Source organism: Bombyx mori, chromosome 12 (genome assembly GCF_030269925.1).
Source record: "Bombyx mori chromosome 12, ASM3026992v2".
Taxonomy (NCBI): Eukaryota; Metazoa; Arthropoda; class Insecta; order Lepidoptera; family Bombycidae; genus Bombyx; species Bombyx mori.
In genome coordinates this window covers 12,416,592-12,438,016 of record NC_085118.1, presented here as the reverse complement: position 1 = coordinate 12,438,016, position 21,425 = coordinate 12,416,592, and the positions used below count along the sequence as shown (strand labels likewise).

At 37.5% G+C, this 21,425-nt stretch overlaps 2 protein-coding genes and 1 long non-coding RNA gene across 3 annotated transcripts; all 3 read right to left on the bottom strand.

Annotated features, from left to right (window-relative positions):
• Positions 1-73: 73 nt before the first annotated feature.
• Positions 74-3,536, bottom strand: LOC101744896 (retinoid-inducible serine carboxypeptidase). The gene is made up of 9 exons (XM_004926495.5): positions 3,389-3,536; positions 2,415-2,638; positions 2,210-2,309; positions 1,775-1,905; positions 1,373-1,694; positions 1,015-1,212; positions 608-685; positions 353-507; positions 74-232 (listed from the first exon to the last, which is right to left on the bottom strand). The coding sequence occupies exons 1-9, from the start codon at positions 3,459-3,461 to the stop codon at positions 170-172; spliced, it is 1,344 nt and encodes a 447-aa protein (XP_004926552.1). The 5' UTR covers positions 3,462-3,536; the 3' UTR covers positions 74-169.
• Positions 3,537-15,722: 12,186 nt separating this feature from the next.
• Positions 15,723-16,451, bottom strand: LOC119629250 (uncharacterized). Its single transcript, XM_038014437.1, has one exon. It carries the CDS (start codon positions 16,449-16,451, stop codon positions 15,723-15,725), a length of 729 nt encoding a protein of 242 aa, XP_037870365.1.
• Positions 16,452-16,728: 277 nt separating this feature from the next.
• LOC134199871 (uncharacterized) lies at positions 16,729-21,314 on the bottom strand. Its single transcript, XR_009974525.1, has 2 exons — positions 21,199-21,314; positions 16,729-20,227 (listed from the first exon to the last, which is right to left on the bottom strand). It is a non-coding gene; the product is annotated as an uncharacterized LOC134199871 (long non-coding RNA).
• Between the last annotated feature and the right edge of the window lie 111 nt (positions 21,315-21,425).

Below are 21,425 nucleotides of genomic sequence, written 5' to 3'. Positions count from 1 at the left end.
ATTGTGAGCTCGTCCACCCATCTAAGCAATAAAAAAAAACTAATGTTTCATATTTTCAATAACAAAAAGAAGCTTCAATGTATAAAATAATCATTCCTTTAATGAACAAATTTTTCAGTTATATTTTTATTATTATTTAGAATGCGCATTAGCGATATGAAATGTAGTTTTAACCAAACGAAGTCATATCGCGTAGAAAAGCGTTGGTTCCTTCTGGGTTGTCCCTTGGTACCTGTGAAATCAGAGAAAATTGGTTGATTTTGAAAGCCTTAAATATTTGATTAATCTAATTAAAACACTAAAGTAAGAATACTCCATAATGTATTTTCATTTGATTTAATTTTGAACTTACGCTATGTCCTGCCACATTGATCCAGAAGAATCTAAAATTCTCGAAGGCTTTATAATAACCTTCTAGTTTATTGTTTTCCCAAATAGGAAGACGAGGAGCATTTTTGTAAGCTTCCGATCCAGGCCACCGAAGCCTGTCTACCCATAAAATTTGACCTAGAAAAGTTATTGGAAAAAAATAAATTTGTACAATACAAAATCTTACTACTTTAAAATATTTTGATTTTTCATAGTCTAATATCATATTAAAACGTACCAGGTGTATCACAAATCAAATCTAGATTTCCGTTATATTTGGTCAAAATAATGTCTGTTTCATTCAGGAGTTTTTCGACTGTAATAAAAAAAACCTTAATTTTATTATTAATCAAACTCTAATCCTGAGTTCGATGGTACTTTATAAACTTATTTTACTTGTGGTAAGACCTCTTGTGAGTCCGTACGGGTAGGTACCACCATCCTGCCTATTTCAGCCGTGAAGCAGTGATACGTTTCGATTTGAAGGGCGAGGCAGCCGTTGTAGCTATACTGAGACCTTAGAACTCATGTCTCAAGGTGGGTGGCGCATTTACGTTGTAGATGTCTGTGGGCTCCAGTAATCACTTAACATCAGGTGGTCTATGAGCTCGTCCACCCATTTAAGCAATAAAAAAAAAAACTTACTTCCTTCTGTGACTGGTTTCATGAAATCTTCCCTGAGCATATTAAAAACATTACCAGACTGTGAGCCCCATGTCACATGGTCTGGAATGTTCAGAGCTTCCTTGACCTGAGTGTTCATTAAAGTGTTCAGGTTTAATTCATCCTGTCTCACAGGAGACATGTATGGTCGATCGCGGATCAACATATCCCGCGATAGTTCTAAAAGTCCAGAAAATATAATTAGTAGTAGGTGCAATGCAAGGCGTAGTCAAGCCACGAACTACCGCAAAGGAGAACAATTTCTCAGAGCATTCCTCTGTAGATAGATATTCAAGATGATATTAGAATACAAATATGAAAATTAATTTAGTTTTTTTACCAATAGGTGATCTAGTGTCTGGAACAGAAGCGGAAACTTCCATTTTAGTGAGAATGTTGTAGAAATCCACTCTTGTAGTTCTTCTGAATACGACCTGCTGTGTGTTTGCCCACTGAGTCGTGGACTGAAGATACTGTCCTTCATTGAATAATCGCTCGGATTCCCTGGCGGCAGCTTGAATATCCTCATATCCTTCTTGGTCTACTAAGCCAGCAGCTAACAGTAGTGGACCCCAAGTGAGAGTAGAATCTACTGGAGATATCCAAGCGTTACCCATCGCTATTCCTTTTAAGTTTGAGCGTATTGTACCTGCTTTTTCGGCCTAATCCGGAAAAAAGTGAGAAGGAGGTCAGATGTGTGAAAAGTTATTTAATTGTGAAATTAGCCACGTTCTTGTTTTACCTCATGCATGCGGAGACCCATATCAATGGCCATTTTACCACCGTACGACTGACCGTAAATGTAGAGAGGAACATCGTTGAACTCAGGACGTCTATTGTAGAATCCACGCATTAGCTCAACGAAATCTAGAGCTGAAAATTATATTAATTACATCAGATTTACTTTTTCTTTGTTATCCATTGGTTGGATTGGAGGACCCAAGATTGGATCAGTGGTCGACGCTGTCACGCATTTAGTGGTAAGTCTTAGTACCAAGCGCGATTCCTCTCTTTCAGCTGTCCATTTTTAATTTACGTAGAGGCGGAAAAATCTTTGTAACCTTGTCTTGGTTGGTCCCACTTACGGGAAATTTGCTGCATGGTGCTCTCTACTTTCAACCATTCAATCGAAATTCAAATTGTATCCCTCAAAATTTAGTTAGGTTAGCTTTCTTACCGATTTCATCATTCGTCTTAGTTAATTGCATCACATTGTCAACATAACTAAAGCCAGTGCCTACCGGATTATCAACGAACAAAACATTGAAATTCTTCACCTGCACATAAAAAAATAGTTATGCTTTAATACATTAAAAATGTATTGCAAAGATTTGAAAAATAAGCAGACCTAATAATTCATTCTTGTCTAGTTTAATTCTTACCCAACTGTGATTTCTCTCTTGTAAAGACAAGTCGAGTGGACCTAAAATTTCGAAGTTTCCAATTCCTGTGGAGGAGCCCCCAGGGCCTCCTTGCAACCAAACGATGAGTGGACGTTCAGTATATTTCTCTACTGGAGCTGTTGTGTAGAATAACCACCAAAACATGTGAGCTCCTTCTCTTACCGTCACATAGCCGAAGTCTTGTTCAAACGGACCGAATTGACCTGCACGTCAAAAGTTGCTTTAAGATAAACCTACAGACTGATACATTAATCTCTCTAGTTGCAATAGACCATGAGGCTTGATGACGTATTCGAAGATACCTTTAGCAGAAAGTATTTCTTTGTCATACGTTGATACTAATTTTACTATACTCGCCTAATAGTCTACAAATTTAATCTTCTCCCTGACTCTCGTCATCGTTTGCCAACCCTAAGTCTATCACTCCCTAGCAGGGTTGATAGCAAACTGCCGGATGACTAAAATTATGTTGTGCCGACCTTACTCGGCGAAGAAACGAGAACGAGGGAATTGTTGTCCTGCCTTATTTTAATTTATCTTACGCCTTTTAGCACAAACAGTAGGAAAGCTATTATTCGCTATATTAAATCAGGCGTCTGTTATGGTATGTATCATGGGTTTCGTAAGGAATCTAACATCAGTTGAGTAGACTGGCCAGAACTAGTACTGCTTAATTATGCTACTTAAAAACAACGTTAATTTACATATTATTTATAACACTTAAAGAAATATCTTTTTTACTTTTGAACGGTCTTGTCAAACTATTAGAGATCTAATTTTGGGGTTCATGTATTTCAAATCCAAAGTTATGAATACTTAAACACGTATTGTTACGAATGCTGAGTAATTCTGTGGTTTCGAAATTAGATTGAAAAACATCTTTTTAGACCAATCACGTGTAACTATTAAAATGTTTTAAAAATAAAGCCAAACTGATTCGTAATTTGTCTCACCTGACACACTTTTACTGAACAATACCGCTAAAAAGAAATAGAGAAGCGACATTTTTTTATGAATACTCGTCATACAACGCAGAATAACGTACTGAAAGTATTTATCTAAAGATTATTCGTTATCATCGAATTATTATCATTAATTTTGTAAATCTATATCTATACTAATATTATAAAGAGGAAAGATTTGTTTGTTTGTTTGTTTCGAATAGGCTCCGAAACTACTGGACCGATTTGAAAAATTCTTTTTCCATTAGAAGCCGACATTGTCCCTGATGAACATAGGCTACTTTTTATTATTATTTTTTTTATTATTTTTTTTGGTTTCATGTGTGTTTTAATGTTTCCGAAGCGAAGCGAGGGCGGGTCGCTAGTTATCATTAATTTTGTAAATGATTATTATTTTCATAAGACGATTGGCCTACTACTATGCTTAAAAGATGGAAGTGTAATGTAATGGTTAAATGTGTGTATCAAATATATATATTCAGTAGTAATAAACATAATGACGTAGTCGTCTATAACTTGCGGCATTTGCGGTAGGCAGCGACTTGGCTCTGCCCCTGGCATTGCTAAAGTCCATGGGCGACGGTAACCACTCACCACCAGGTGGGCCGTATGCTCGTCTGCCTACAAGGGCAATAAAAAAAAACGTAATTGTTATTTATTATTTCTTACTTTTACTACATATTTCATTTAGATCAACTTCATTTCGACCCGCTCCATTTTATATGTATGCATTTAATTAATAATTGAAGGTTTTTATAGAGTCGATACCGGTAGAAATGACATCGTAGCCGTTGCCATGCTGAAAAAATAATAAAAAACTCCAGTCGTGCGTCGAAACTGCAAATTTATTTCATTTGCTTAATATGTTTATTATGATTTTATGAATACGTTCAACAAATAAATGGTGATCTTGGAATATCGATACTGTATAGTTACTGTGTCCTTATAAATTTGCGATAGTCAATTTAAGAAGCAACCAGCAAAAGGTTTCCTCAAATAAAAATTAGTACAATTAAACTTTACCATGACCTACATGATAATACTAGACCAAAGTTTACCTGCGAAATATCGTTAATAGTATCAGTACATAGATCATTTACACACGTGATTTTTATATTTGTGACATTGAAATAGACATACGTCATTGAAATAATGCACCCAGCACAGAGTGATTAGTTATTGATACCACTAGGGTTCGTGCTATGATTGCGCTCGGTAGATCGATACTCTATATCGATTTTTTAATCAATGTTCCTTGGTCTGAGTACTCGGGTATTACTGTCCTTGTTGTCTTTCTTTTGTTTTTAATTTTTTATTATTATTAATAGTATTGTTAAATATCTATTGATATATTAATGTAATGCATGCTGTGATTGCCTCTAATTATAGTTGCAGTTATCAATTGCTCTATACATGTCAATGTTATTTTATGTCTTACTGTAAACCCTGTCGGTAATCCTTAAATAAATAAATAAAGAAATGTGAATAATAACCTGTTTATTGAATTAGCTTTCAATTTCAATGAAATTAATAATTTTAATAATTACTAATCATAATAATTACCAAGCGCTGGATTGCAAAGAATGTCGAGACTATTTACGGGTTACTTGCCTACGATGACGATAAAAAAGCACGTGCACAGCCACGTTTATCGTTGCTTACTGACTTTAAGGTTGACATTGTTAATGTTTTGTTTTTAAATGTATTTTAATGATTTCAGTAATGGGCTTCAGTGAATTTTGCTTTTGCCATTGTTTGATCCAGTCAGTTATGTGTCCACGAATGAAGTTTTGTTTTCAATGAAACAAACGATCTTAGAAATCAGCTGACACAAAAAAGAACATACATAAAACGTGGCTTTTTAAATTTTTTACATTGTCATTCAAATATTTAAAGCAAAGCCGTCGTTCACTTTTTAACACTTAAAAAGTATAATAATTGAATTAAAATTTATGGGTAAATATCTAATAAAATAAAATAAAATATTTAAATATAAATTAATAAGAAAATATTTTCGAACCGTTAACTGGGCCATTAGAGCTATGGAAGGTAGAGGTAAGGAGCACCATATTGGTCGCGAGTAAACTCCAGAGCGTAGCCGTAGCCCCCGGAGAGTGGTTCCGGAAATGGCGCCTCGATATGAACCTAGCGAAAAGCATAGCAGTGCTCTTTCAAAGGCGGAACTCAACTCATATCTCCTCCCCCATTAGGCGCAGAAATCTAACACCCCTGATTACCCTCTTAAGCCAATCCATGTCTTGGGACAGGAAGGTTATGTAACTGGGAGTTATCCTGGATGCATCCATGACAATCCGCCCACACGTAAAGTTTGTCCGCGACCGTACTGCGTTTATCCTCGGCAGGTTTTACCCCTTAATTTGTAAGCGGAGTAAAATGTCCCTTCGGAAAAAGGTGACACTTCACAAAACTTGCGTAAGGCGCGTCATGACATTTGCGAGCGCGGTGTTCACGCACGCGGCCCACATGCACATAGACACCCTCGAAACCCTCCAATCACGTTTTTGCAGGTTAGCCGTCGGAGCACCGTGGTTCGTCAGGAACGTCAACTTACACGACGATCTGGGCCTTGAATCGACTGACTCCGTTTCGTGCAGTAATCGCCCTAGATATGTCCTTACGGATCCTTTCGGTCCACTAACACTATTATTAGACGCCTACAGCTCTAGCACTAGAAGCAGACTTCAGGACCTCGGTAACCGTACTCGTCGAACTCGGCAAAGAGCTCGACATGCAACCTAATCCATACATCAGCTCGTCGAGTTTCTTGCCTGATCTTCTCAGCGGGTCGCAATTCCAACCCGGTAGTAGATTCATTCGTCAAGCAGCTACTCTTGAGTTGTTACGTCTCCTTTGGAGGCGCTCGGGTAGCTGTTAACAAACCCCACCCCTCCTGGCTGGGCCTTTGTTCGCCTACCTGTTCTGGTGAAGCTGGAAAGGTCTCCGACCCACCAGTAATCTTTTTATAATAAATAAATAAAAAATTAGGGAGTCACGATACACCGTTTTTTTTCTTTCTTTTTTTTGCTTATGGAGTTGCCATTTTATACTGGACATTTGAAAAATAATTTATGTGTGGTTGGTAATAAATTATAAATTCCAATTTTGTTCTAAAAATATGAAATTCTACCATATTTTCAAGTTCAGTTATTTATTCATTAGTGTTTTGTTTTCACCGTTTTGTTTACATTTGTATCTTGTTCATCAATATTGACACGTAAAATACACAAATAATTATGGAGTACGAGTTCCGTCGCTGTAGTAATGGCGCATAAATGGCGTACCTACAACATTAATAACGTGTACGAAGTGAACACAACAAACAAGCGAACGCACGACTCGTTATTGGCGTGAACGCTTCCGACATGGCAATTTTGATCTAAAAATGAACGCCGTGGTCGCTGGAGAGCTAATAACGACGAATTAAAGGCGATAGTCGAAGTTGACGAAACTCAATCTACTTTTTTTTTATTGTTTGAAAGATTACTGGTGGCCCGGAGGCCTTTCCAGCTTCACCAGGACAGGTGGGCGAGCAAAGGCTCAGCCAGGAGGGATGGGATTTGCTAACAACTGCCCGGGCGCCTCCGAAGGAGACCTAACAACTCAAAAGCAATTGCTTCGCGAATGAATCTACTACCGGATCGGAATCGCGACCCACTGAGAAGATCCGGCGAGAAACTCAGCGGGCTGATGCATGGGTTAGGCTGCACGTCGACCTCTTTGTCGAGTTCGACGAGTACGGTTACCAACTCAATCTACTGTTGAGTTAGCAGCAGCTTTCAATGTTAGCATCAAAACAATTTTGGTTCATTTGCGTCATACTAGGTAAAATATAAAAGGTAGAAATGATCGCCAGTACGACGAACGCGTTAAGGTATGTTTGGTGTTGCTTAACAGACATAAAGACAAAGGGATTTGAGTCGCAATGTCACTTGCGACGGAAAATTGATTCTTTATTTATTTATTTTTCCTACTTAATCGTTGGTAGTCTAAGGGACTATTCCAACTATGCGCGGACTGGTAGATGGGCTCACGGGTTCAACCTAAGTGAATTACTAACCTAGCAAGAGCAGTGCTTCGTTGAATCTACCAGATCAGAAACGCTGAGAAGCTAACCCATTGGGTTATTTATTCTTTTTGATAATCGTAAGCGGTCATCATGTTAGTTATACTCTGGTTCAGCACCTACGTAATATCCGAAACGAAAACTTAGTCCTATAAAGACACTGTTTAGTGGTCTGACGCTGGTATAATTTACCACAGCTTCTTACCAAACGACACTAGCTAACTCATTGCGTTAGTGTACTGTGAGGAACTGGACACAATGATGGATAGCCTCGCGAATCTCCACCAAGACTTGGTTAATCGTTCGGCTCCGCTGATCCTACACGATAACGCTTGATCTTATAGGGTACAATAGACGTTCTTTAAGTTACAAGGGCTACGGCCGGAAGTTGTGCATCATCCACTGTAATCACAAGATATTAAGAGAATTTGGTAGGCAGCGCTGGCATTGCTGAAGTCCATGGGCGACGGTAACCACTCACCATCAGGTGGGCCGTATGCTCGTCTGCCTACAAGGGCAATAAATAAAAAAAAAAAAAAGACTTTATTCTCATCTCCCAAGGTGTTGTCTATGGGCTTTGTCAACCATTTAGCACGAGAAGGATCGTTAATTATTCTTCATTAAGTTAATTAAAAAAATATGTCTTTTATTTATTTTTAATTATAAATAATTTGTTAAAACAATTAGGTAAAAACATTGTATTGTATGGTTCAGTTGTTGTTGAGATTTCAGACAAGTTTTCTGGCATCAATCGCAAACATAAATTTTTATTTTATTAAAATTAAAAAGTTTATGTATATTTAATAAAAATACTCTTTAGCTATTCATTTTGGTGAAATAATTTCGAGAAGATCAAATACAAAACTGAATTTGAAAAAATAATTACGTCACAATTTAAGTTTGTCAAGGAAAATTACCAAAAAAATCAAATTGTAAAATCGTGATCAAACTTTACGCGTGAAGTTTTACTAAAGAATGATAGATGCTCTTAACCTATACAAATTAATGGTAATAGAATGAGACAAAAAAAATGCCCCACGTATTGTGACAATCTTAACAGAGTTACAAAGCATAGCCTTGATCGGTACTAGCAAAAAGTAGTTAATTGAGAAATTCAATGCGGGCGGCTATAGCTTCCTTAGTAACTGTTTACAATTGGAATTTGCAATCAATGGCAGGTAGCCGTTTCGCTGTTTTGATGATCACAACATTTCCTAACGCTAGACTTTGGTTCGGAAAGTGATTCATACTATCGATACGAGTGATTGGTACTTTTCATCCATTTGGCATTAGCACGGTGCCAGAATGTCGCACGTGCACCGTCCAAAATATTGTTTTATGTGAAGGTATTTTACGACTAAATCGAAATTCGAAATCGTCGTGGCCTAAAGGATAAGACGTCCGGTGCATTCGTATCGAGCGATGCAGCGGTGTTCGAATCTCGCTGGCGGGTACCAATTTTTCTAATGAAATACGTATTCAACAAATGTTCACGATTGACTTCCACGGTGAAGGAATAACATCGTGCAATAAAAATCAAACCCGCAAAATTATAATTTGCGTAATTACTGGTGGTAGGACCTCTTGTGAGTCCGCACGGGTAGGTACCACCGCCCCGCCTATTTCTACCGTGAAGCAGTAATGCGTTTCGGTTTGAAAGCCGGTGTAACTGTACTTAAGATCTTTAGAACTTATATCTCAAGGTGGGTGGCGCATTTACGTTGTAGATGTCTATGGGCTCCAGTAACCACTTAACACCAGGTGGGCTGTGAGCTCGTCCACACATCTAAGCAATAAAAAAAAAATCACTTGTAACACTCAAGACTTGAAGACGATTCGATATAAGAAATTAATAAATTGTGTATTGTCTTAAACAGAGTGTTTTGAAAAAAATATATACATACGTGGAACATAAATATAGTATAAATCAAATGTATAAATCAAATTATACTTAAGTTCTTATAGTCGCAGTGATTTTCACGGGAAAATTGATTTTGGTCTAGATTTTTGTCTCTATTGTAACCGAGCTATTATCATTTATTATCAGCTGATAGTGTAGCTTCAAGATGCGTCACCAGGTCTAGTGATTAGTGACGAGCGTCGTATATCTCCGCCAAAAATCCGTTCGAATTGAGTATTGTCTACAAAATAGTGGTATTTATTATACATATTATACATTTTTATATAAGTCACGAAATTGGATATATGGAATTTTTGGATGCTTTTCCGATAGAGATTTTTCGAAAATCTCATACAAGACTAAAACAAAAATATGATGACGTGATTGAAGACGTCAAACAGAATATCTATACTAATATTATAAAGAGGAAAGATTTGTTTGTTTGTTTGTATTGAATAGGCTCCGAAACTACTGAACCGATTTGAAAAATTCTTTTACTGTTGGAAGCTATACTATTCCCGAGTGACATAGGCAGACATAATCGTTTTTGAAAAAAATTAGGGATCCTTACTAAAACTCCAATAATGTAACCCAAAGTGCAAAAAAATTACCTAAAATATTCTTTACATCGCTATCATCAAAACTATTGATGATAGAATAAAATAATGTACTAGAATTTTGTAGAGCACATTATTATTTAGAAAAAGCTTCAAGCGACAGCATATGTCTAACTATTATAGTTGTGCCGCAATAAGTGTTCTTTTATTTAAAAAAATAAAACAATGTCAAATATCGTTGAAATTTTTGTTAAAGAGCCGAACGGAGCCGGAGCGGGCCGCTAGTGTTAATATTTTATTCATATTTTAACATGCATGATGTTTATTGCTTTAGAGTGATAGCTGTATTATCCTTTAAACTAGATGGTAACCGGTTTAGGGCAGATTTAGTCGTATTCACTAGTAGTGCGGGTTTACAATACGGTTTACAACCTGTAATTACTGGCGGTAGAGCTTCTGCTGCAAAGTAATAATGTTTGCTAGTTTGAAGGGTGGGGCAGCTGTTGTACTGTATAACTGAATCTCATGTCTCTAGGTGGATGGTGGCATTTATAATAATACATTGTTGATGTATATGGGTTACGCTAATTGCTTAAGACAAGGTTATAAGCAATTTAAAAGAAATAAAAGTAATTAAGCGGTTTTAATGAATAATTTTTTTTTGTGTTTATTTTTACTACATGTTCTTAATCCTTAATTGTGGAAGTTTGTTATTATGTTATTCGTCAGCGCTAGGCATCAGCTTGGCATGATTCCGGCAGAAATAAGCAGGGTGCCTTGTTAGGACGTGCATAATTAGAAACAATTTAGTAGTTCAATAGTATTTTATAATTTTCAAATTAACATTATATCCTGACATATTTCAGTTCGCACATCAATCATAGATAAGTTTGCTCATCGAACTTTACCTTATTAACACCTCCCCTTAAAGTCGTGAGCTTTTAACTACAGACAATTATGATTATTCCATCATTCCTAAATTGTTCATGCATTCATAATGCTTCGTCCCACACAAGCCCTTGGTCAAAATATCAGCAGGCATTTTGTCTGTACTCAAGTATTTCAAATCAATCACACTCTGTTCACACATATCTCGAACAAAATGGTGTCTAACATCAATATGCTTAGTGCGAGAATGATAGCTTCTACTCTGTGCAAGCTTCATAGCACCCTGGTTGTCATTAAATAATGTCACACAACCACATTTTACACCAATATTATTTACCACATTTCTGAGATACATAGCTTCCTTAGTTGCTTCAGAAAGCGCCAAGTACTCGGCTTCTGTGCTCGATAATGCAACGGTACGCTGTTTTCGTGCTTCCCAGGTAATTGGGGCACCTGCTAAAATAAATGCAAAACCGGAATATGACCTTCGATCAATCGTATTTGCACCCCAGTCTGCATCAACTACACCAAACAATGGTACACCTGTCCTCTCATACATTAAGCCGAAAGTTGATGTACCTTTCAAATACCTCAACACTCGCTTAGCTGCCTTCCAATGCTGTACATCATAATTAGTGTTAAATTGGCTTAAATAATTTACAGTATAAGCTATATCCGGTCTGGTAGATACAGCCAAATACATAAGGGCACCTATTAGGTTCTGGTAAGGGTACTGACTCATAACATCATTGTTTACACTGTTGGGTTTTTCTAGTTTAACGTTCACATCCATAGGTGTTGATATAGGTTTACAATCACTCATACCATAACGCTCTAATACTTTATCTATATACGCACCTTGCTTTAAATACACTCTATGCTCCTTATCACGTGAAAATTCGATACCCAAACAAGTACTGATTTTTCCCATATCCTTCATTTCAAAGGCATTAGATAACTGACGCTTAACATCATGCAACCACACCTCATCATTAGTTGCTAGGATAATGTCATCTACATAAATAGCAATTAACATCATTTTTTCATCCCTTTGCGCAACAAACACACAAGGTTCTTGTGGTAATGCTTCAAAACCAATATTCTTCAACCTTCCTACTAACTTTTTATGCCACTGTAATCCTGATTGACGCAAACCATACAAAGACTTCTTTAACAAACACACATTATTCTCACACTCATTCAATGCTTCGTTCCAGCGTTTAGCTGTATGAAGTATATTCTTATCTCTTATAATATCTCTTTTTGATCCAATATTTTGGTTTGCTAATACACTTTCTAAGACATCTGATAGTTTATCTGGTATTTCCATAAATACATCTTCTTCGAGAGTACCATTTAAGTAAGCTGTTACTACATCCATTTGATGCATCTCTAATCCTAACTCAGCTGACACTGCAGCTATGAGTCTCACAGATGAAGACCTTACAACAGGAGAAGAGGTTTCGTAAAAATCCTCCCCTGGCCTTTGAGAACATCCCTTTGCGACAAGCCGTACTTTCTTCCCTGTATTCTTTGTTTGAAATACAAATCTGCTACCTATCACTTTTCTATTTTTCGGTCGTGGGACTATTTCCCATGTAACATTCTTTAATTGTGCCAAATACTCGTCTTCTAAAGCCCTTCGCCATTCAGGTTCGTCATCAGTCTTTTCTATTTCTTTCCATGTTTTAGGTTCCATAATCGCAATTCCAGCTGTCGTTTCTTCATTATCTACTTCATACTCCGATTCTGTTTCACTCTCTGTACTATTAGTAGCTGGTTTATACTCTTTGCGCGGTCTTCCCACTAAGCCAGTACGAACTATCCTTGGTCTTCCTCTCCCTCTCATGGGGTTTGTTTTTCGATCTTCCTTCTTCTGATCATGTCCTTTCAATTCAACGACTATTTTCGAATCATCAAAATTCTCTTCTTCATCATTTCGTATTTCTTTATACTCATGACAGAATGCTGTCTCGTTCATAAACTTCACATCGCGAGAAATGACGATCCTTCTAGTCTTAGGATCATGTATTCTGTAAGCTTTAGACTCAGTAGCATAGCCCATAAATATTCCAAGCTCTGAACTTGAATCGAATTTTCCCTTCTGCGTTCCTTTGTTTTTATAATACGCTTTCGATCCAAACACGCGCATGTAGATTACGGTAGGTTTCTTTCCTGTCCACAGGGTAAATGGTATTTGACCATCAAGAGCTGCAGTTGGGCATCGGTTCCTTATGTAATTAGCAGTATTAATTGCTTCAGCCCAAAAAACAGGAGGGCTTCCCGCCTGACGCATCATACAACGGGCCATCTCTAGCAATGTCCTGTTCTTTCTCTCCGAAATCCCGTTCTGCTGAGGCGTATAAGGTGCCGTCAACCTCCGTCTTATTCCTTCTTTCTTCAAGAAATCATAAAAGTCTTTGTTAATGTATTCTCGACCGTTATCGGATTGTAGATTTTTGATCTTCTTTCCTGTCAATTTTTCCACGTAAGCCTTGTAATCTTTGAAAACTTGAAGTACGTCGCTTTTATTAGCAATAAAGTATACTTCACACCATCTTGATTTGTCGTCGATGAACGTGACAAAATACTTTTTACCGCCCATAGACTGTTGTCTCATTGGTCCGCACACATCTGTATGCACGATCTCCAATAGTTCACTTGTACGATTTTCGCTTCCTTTAGAAAAAGGCGTGCATGTCTGTTTTTCACTTATACATATTTCACACTCTGACAATTTTTCGTTGTCCTTCAATGATATGCCATGGACAAGGCCATTTTTTGCCATTGCCTTTAAATCACGCTCGTTAAGGTGGCCGAGGCGCTCGTGCCACATATCTATAGGTTTTTTCACCATTTCAACATTATTGACATCATCTTGGCTCATTCGGACGTGGTATAAGTTACCAACTCGATCCGCTCGCATATGAACCTTATTATTGTCATCTATGACAATTGCATAATTTTTATTGAAGCGAACTTCAAACCCGTGATCTGTCATCTTCGCAACTGATAATAAATTGGTTCGTAGATCCGACACGTAGAACACTTTTTTAATATCAACATGGCGCTTTTCGCTGCCTGTGTCTACCATAATACTGACTTTTCCCGATCCGCTAATTTTTGTAGTTTTACCATTAGCCAAATTCAAGTCTGTATCATCTCGAGTAAAATTTTTAATCAACTGTTTGTTGTTACACATATGTCCCGTACATCCACTGTCAATACACCATACAGGAGCTCTCTGCTCGGCTATCATCACCTCTTTGGTGGTACTTACTAACATATTTGTCTTGTGCTCATCATCACTATTACATTCTGCTTTATGTGAGCTTTGTTTAAGCTTACTCACGTTTTTAGTTCTGCACTCTCTCGCCATATGCCCAAGACGACCGCAACGATAGCACTCAATGTTTTTAGTTGTGTGCTGTTCGAAGTTCTTCTTCGGGTTGGCATTTGATTTAATATTGGTACGCTTGACGAACAAAGCCCTCTGGTCTATTATCTTACTCTTCCGACCTTCATAATCCTCGATAATCTTCACTTTCAGTACATCAGTTGATGGTAAATCATCACGCTATTCCATTGCTGTTCGAAACATTGAGAACGAATCCGGTAAACTATAAAGTAATAAAATAGCAAGCAACTCATCTATCACTATCAATCCGATTTCTTTAAGCTTCTTAACACAGTCGAAAAAAACAGAAATATGTTTTCGTAGGTCTCCATCTTCTGGCATATGATTTAATACAAGTCTCTTTAGTAATGACGCTTTTCGCGCTGGCCCGCTTGACTCATACATAGATTTTAACTTGTCCCATATTGCTTTAGAGGAGTCTAAACCATCCAGTGCAATTAACTCGCTCGGGCTGACAGCTAACAATATGTCCGATTCGGCTTTTCCGTCCATTTTATTCCATTCAGAATATTTAGAATCTGAATGTATTGGTTTCGGTATTTTTCCTGATACGTATTCCCACAAATCATTCTTCTTCAGAATAGCTCGCATGTGAATCTTCCAGGTGTCATAGTTATCACCCGTAAGTCGATCAATATTAATATTAGAAGTCATTTCGTAGTTTCTTCAACTTCAAAAAAAAAATCAAGAAATAATTGACACAACGGATTACGCCTATTAAAACAATTAATCGTTAAATCATTTCTATTTCACTTTCTGCAACGTCCTGGGCCCATAACCTGTTAGGACGTGCATAATTAGAAACAATTTAGTAGTTCAATAGTATTTTATAATTTTCAAATTAACATTATATCCTGACATATTTCAGTTCGCACATCAATCATAGATAAGTTTGCTCATCGAACTTTACCTTATTAACATGCCTCAATTCCTGAGAGATGGCAAAATGAAAAAAATACCGTCCTAGGAATAAGGGACAGATCTCTTTGGCACTGACAGTACAGTGTTATCTGAAATTCAGTTAAATATTTTGCAAAAATATTTGCATGGAATTCATCATCACTATTCTCCTGCCCTTCTTCCAGTCACCTGGGGTCGGTATAACATGTTTTCTCTATCCATACTCCTCTATCATATAACATTTCTTCGCTCACTCCTCTCTTACAAATATCGTCTTTCACGCAATGCATACATACGTAATACTACTACTACTACTGCTACTGAGCTGGCGCTATGACCCCGAAGTGGGTCTTGGCCTCCGACAATAAACTTTGCCATTCATTTCGGCGCTGCGCAACACTTTGCAAGTCCGACACTTGGAGCTCCCGTAAATTTCCTTCCACAGCGTCAGACCAGCGGTACTTGGGCCGCCCTACGGGGCGGCGTCCCTCCGGTACACCCGTGTACACCCGTTTCACAGCTCGATCCTGCTCCATACGTACTACATGTCCGAGCCATCCGAGCCTCCGTTCCTTCATCTAACCCAGAATATTTGGCTCACCAAAAAGCCTCTCCACATCCTTATTTTTCCGGACGTGCCAAGAACCGTCTTCTTTCCGAACTGGTCCTAGTATTTTTCTCAATACCTTTCGCTCCGTCACGAGAAGTTTTGCCTCTTCTTTCTGTGTAAGCGACCATGCTTCGCATCCATACAATAGGATCGGTCTGACTACAGTCTTGTATATCCGAATCTTGGTGAACCTGCTTAGTAGCTTCGAAGAGAGAGCCGGGTGTAGGGCTGCACTGCATCGTAGGGTATTTTGTATACGAATTTCGATTTCATCTTCCCTGTCATTGGTGTCTGTTACAGTGCAGCCAAGGTACCGGAATTTAGCTACTCCTTTGAACCTCGTATTTCCTACAACTAGGTTTTCTCGCTTCCGTCTTATGTTTTTGTACGACGCATGTGAAGATACTCTGTTTTCTCGTGGCTCACGCGAAGGCCAATCCGAGAAGCTTCTTGTTGGAGGCAGTTGAGTGCGTCTATAACACTGCTGCTTTCTTTCTCCAAGTAGAGCGAGGTCATCGGCATTTCCTATCACCCTATGCTGTCCATTGAGCCACACTCCGCCATTAAGTGTGTTCACTTTCCGTATGACGTGTTCAAGTGCCAGGTTGAACAGCATTAGTGACAGAGCGTCCCCCTGCCTGAGTCCAGTCACATCGTCAAACTCATCAGTAAGATAAGCGCCAACTCGTACCGTCATTCTACTTTCCCTAGTAGCAACCTCCACCATTCTCACAAGTTTTTGTTGGATTTTAAAGCGCGTGAGAACTCTATATAGAGTCGGTCTATCTATGCTGTCGTAGGCTTTAGCAAACTCAACAAAGAGCGAATGAATACTTTGTGCATACTCCCATCTTTTCTCCATGAACTGTTTCAGAGTTAATGTAATACATACGTAATACATCGAATTATTTACTAAAATAAATTTGCAACCATTTAGGTTATGGTCAAAGTTCCCAATCCAGTAATGAAACATCAACCATCGAACCAGTTTTTATTAAAATTTTCCTGCATCATTTGTGTACGAGCTTAGACGTAATGTAAATAATATACCAATTTATTATCTGTTCACGTGATAATTAACATCACTCCGGGCACGTGTTTCGGATTTGAACGTTAAAGTGTCCATTTTATTAGAGCAACCGTGCGAATGGGCATAAAGCCGCATATGACTATAGATTTTAAAGTTGTTTGCTTTATTTATTTGGTACGATATTTGGAAAATTATATGTTTTTGCATAATGAAAAGTGTCTGAACGATTTTTTTACGTTTTATATTAGCCAGACGTTTATCTATATAATGGAATCTTTCTAAGTATTTTATGATACTTCTAGAAGTACGATTAATTTGAAGATTTTGCAAGCTTAATTTGGTCATACAATCATTTCATTATTTACATCTAATAATTTATCTTGATCACGACAATTAAAGTAAACATTTAATTAATTTTACTTTTAAACTGATTTTTTTTTTTATAAATTAAAATGTTCTGTGAAATCTGTGATTAAAGTCCCTTGATTTTCTTATTCGGTACATTAGTGAATAGTTATGTACTTTGTTTAATAATTATAATTACTAATCAACGCATTATTAGTTACATCTTTGCTCAGCTTTAAGCTTCGCTGGGTACACACTGGTGTACAATACGTCTTTACTGGTGGTAGGACCTCTTGAGTCCGCACGGGTAGGTACTACCACCCCGCCTATTTCTGCCGTGAAGCAGTAATGCGTTTCGGTTCGAAGGGTGGGGCAGCCGTTCTAACTATACTGAGACCTTAGAACTTATATATCAAGGTGGGTGGCGCTTTTACGTTGTAGATGTCTATGGGCTCCAGAAAGCACTTATAACCTATGCAATAAAAAAACAAGAGGGATTTCATGAAATTGACGACATTTGAAATATGTTTTGCATTTTCAAATCAGGACACGAATGTTTGGAAAATGAAATGAGGATGTTACCACTGCAAACGGATGAGGGGGAATGTATAGGCCGGACAGAGCCCAATCACGTAAGAACTGCTCTGACCATTACGTTCTTTGAGAGTTCGTGTCTAGTTAACTGATTTATCGAAAAGAATAAACAAATCAGACCGATTCGCCATCCGCATAATTATAATAAACCTACATAACAGTGCTAAAAAGAAACTTCCTACAACTTTTAATGGAAACAATAAAAATACTTGTTTCAAATAGAAAAACGTCTACCGCAGAAATAAATTTAAATAATAATACTGCATTTATGAATAATATTCAAAACGAGAAGTTAATTTATTTAGATTTTTCAATGTTTTTTTTGTATGATCACTGTCCAGCTTGGAACATGAATAATTAAATTTATTTATTATTTTATTATGTCTAATAATGGTTATTACTTAGTATATTAATTACTGCGTGCATATTACCATCTGTAGTGGTGGCAATGGTCACAAAGCGTTTGAAAACGTTTTGATACCAATCCGAAATAATAATGAAAGTAATATTGCGCCAAAATAATAAAATGAATATGTTGTATTAGGCGATACGTGAACAAATTTATAAATTAATGTGAAATCTTGAAGTTTGCGAAAGTTACGTTAAAATAATATTTTATACAAATATATACTATATCTATACTAATATACAAATCTACAGTGGTTTTTACGGATGTTCCGTTATAACTACTGAACCATGCATCCGATTGACTTGAAACTTGGTATCCATGTAGAAAATACACGTACTTAATGGATAGGCTAATATTTATATGAGTGTTGGACTCCCTAATAATAATGACAATAAATAATAATGTTAATTTTGAATGTCCAGCGAAGCGCCGAGTACGGCTAGAGTAATAAATAATAATACAGGTCAAACTAATAGAAGAGTTAAAAAAATATATATCGACCGACTTTTTTGAGTAAAACTGAAATGAAACATATTGTACAAAAAAAAAACAATTGAAATTAAATTATGTTGTTAGACCATCGAACCATCGTTATTAAGCGGATGTGGTGTAAACAGACCACTCTAAAACTCGTTCAGATTTTTTTGTAGAAATTTTTTGAACACTTAAATCGAATAAATAATTCATAGCTGTAGTTGAGTAGAGCAACATTTCGATAGCCTTGAACAAATTCGAGATTGTACTACGTATTTCGTCCTTCATGCTTTTTTTTTTATTGCTTAGATGGGTGGACGAGCTCACAGCCCACCTGGTGTTAAGTGGTTACTGGAACCCATAGACATCCACAACGTAAATGCGCCACCCACCTTGAGATATAAGTTCTAAGGTCTCAAGTAAGTTACAACGGCTGCCCCACCCTTCAAACCGAAACGCATTACTGCTTCACGGCAGAAATAGGCAGGGTGGTGGTACCCACCCGCGCGGACTCACAAGAGGTCCTACCATCAGTAATTACGCAAATTATAATTTTTGCGGGTTTGATTTTTATTACACGATGTTATTCCTTCACCGTGGAAATCTATCGTGAACATTTGTTGATTACGTATTTCATTAGAAAAATTAGTACCCGCCTGAGATTCGAACACCGGGTGCATCGCTCAACACGAATGCACCGGACATCTTATCCATTAGGCCACGACGACTTCAAATTTTTTGCAAATTTAAATAACGCGTATTATTTGATCCAGGTCGATCGTTATTGCAAGTTTTAAAAAAATCGATTGACGCCTTTGACGTCATTACAAAAAATACATATTCTAAAATTTAAATTAGTTGTCCGCGATAATTTGCGAAATTTATAAAACGTGTAAAACATGTTATATACGAATTTGATTCGAAATCTTATGTGCATATTATAAAAGTCACAGTCACAGTGATTTATTTGTCAATATTTGTAGGTATCATTTACAATAGTCAGTATATTAAATTAGTTCGTTACATTGTATGTACATGAAGGTATACAAATATGGATTATAATATATTTATATTTATTGCATAGATGGGTGGACGAGCTCACGGCCCACCTGGTATTAAGTGGTTAGGAGCTCAGAGACATCTACGACGTATATGCCGCCACGTAAATGTTTGATTTTACAGTACAATAGCTGCTCCATCCTTCAAACGGAATTGCATTACTAATTCACCGTGGAAGTCTATTGTGAACATTTCTTAAGTACATATTTCATTAGAAAAATTGGGACCCGCCTGCGTGATTCTAACACTGGTACAGTCGCATCGCTAGATGCGAATGCACCGGACGTCTTATCCTTTAGGCCGCGACGACTTCAAACGAATGTTTTGTTTTGAAGTTTGTCTTGAAGAAAGTTTGTAGATTTTGAAGTATTTTTGCCCTAACGGATAAAATGGTCGGTGTGCACTTATTGAACGATACGATGGTGTCGGCATTCAAATTAGGCAGGCACGTACTATTTTTTCGGTCAAACCAAAACAAAAGCCGCTATGGATTTTAGTCATCTCCAACATGTTCGGTCTACCGTTGTCAACGTGAAGCCGGAAGTCCAAGCTCAGTTTCCTCCTTAACAAAAAAAACAACAATTCAAAATCTAATATATAGAAGAAAAGTAAAGGTTGTACAGTTGGACGAGCTCATGACCTAGTGTTAACTATCGACAACCATGGACATCACAAAGTGAATGCGACCACCCTTGAGACATTAATTTTTTTACTAGTGGTAGTACATACGTCTTGTGAGTCCGCACGGGTAGGTACCACCACCCTGCTTATTTCAGACGTAAAGCAGTAATCCGTTTCAGTTTAAAAGTTGGAGAAACCGCTGTACTACAAAAACTGAGACATGGAACTCAGGTCTCAAGGTGGATGGTAGAATTTACGTTGTTGATGCCTATGGGGTCCTGTAACCACTTATCACCAGATGGGCCGTGAGTTCGTCCATCCACCTAAGCAATAAAAAAGGCCGAAGTCTTAATTGTATGATATAACATCGTGCCACCCGTCAAACCGTAATTCATGACTGCGTCGCGGTAGAAATGGGCAGGGTGGTGGTATCTACCCGTGTGGGTTCAGAAGACGCTCTACCATCAAGAATTACGCGTAATAGAATATTTTTTTTGCAGGCTTTATTTTTACTATTTTACTACGCGATGGCTTAGCTCCATCGTTTTTTTTTTTTTATTGCTTAAATGTGTGGACGAGTTCACAGCCCACCTGGTATTAAGTGGTTACTGGAGCCCATAGACATCTACAACGTAAATGCGCCACCCACCTTGAGATATAAGTTCTAAGGTCTCAGTATAGTTACAACGGCTACCCCACCCTTCAAATCGAAACGCATTACTGCTTCACGGCAGAAATAGGCAGGGCGGTGGTACCTACCCGTGCGGACTCACAAGAGGTCCTACCACCAGTGATTACGCAAATTATAATTTTGCGGGTTTGATTTTTATTGCACGATGTTATTCCTTCTCTGTGGAAGTCAATCGTGAACATTCGTTAACTACGTATTTCATTAGAAAAATTGGTACCCACCTGCGGGATTCGAACACCGTTGCATCGCAACAACGAATGCACCGGACGTCTTATCCTTTAGGCCACGACGACTTACATATATGCATATAAATTTTTACCTACCCTCAAGTGTAAATTAATACCGTTTGCGACTTGTTAATAGTTCTTGAACGCAAATTAATAAAATCAGCAATATTTAGTTAACATTTTCGACAATGTGTTGCTCAAATAGAATTAAATGAGTATAA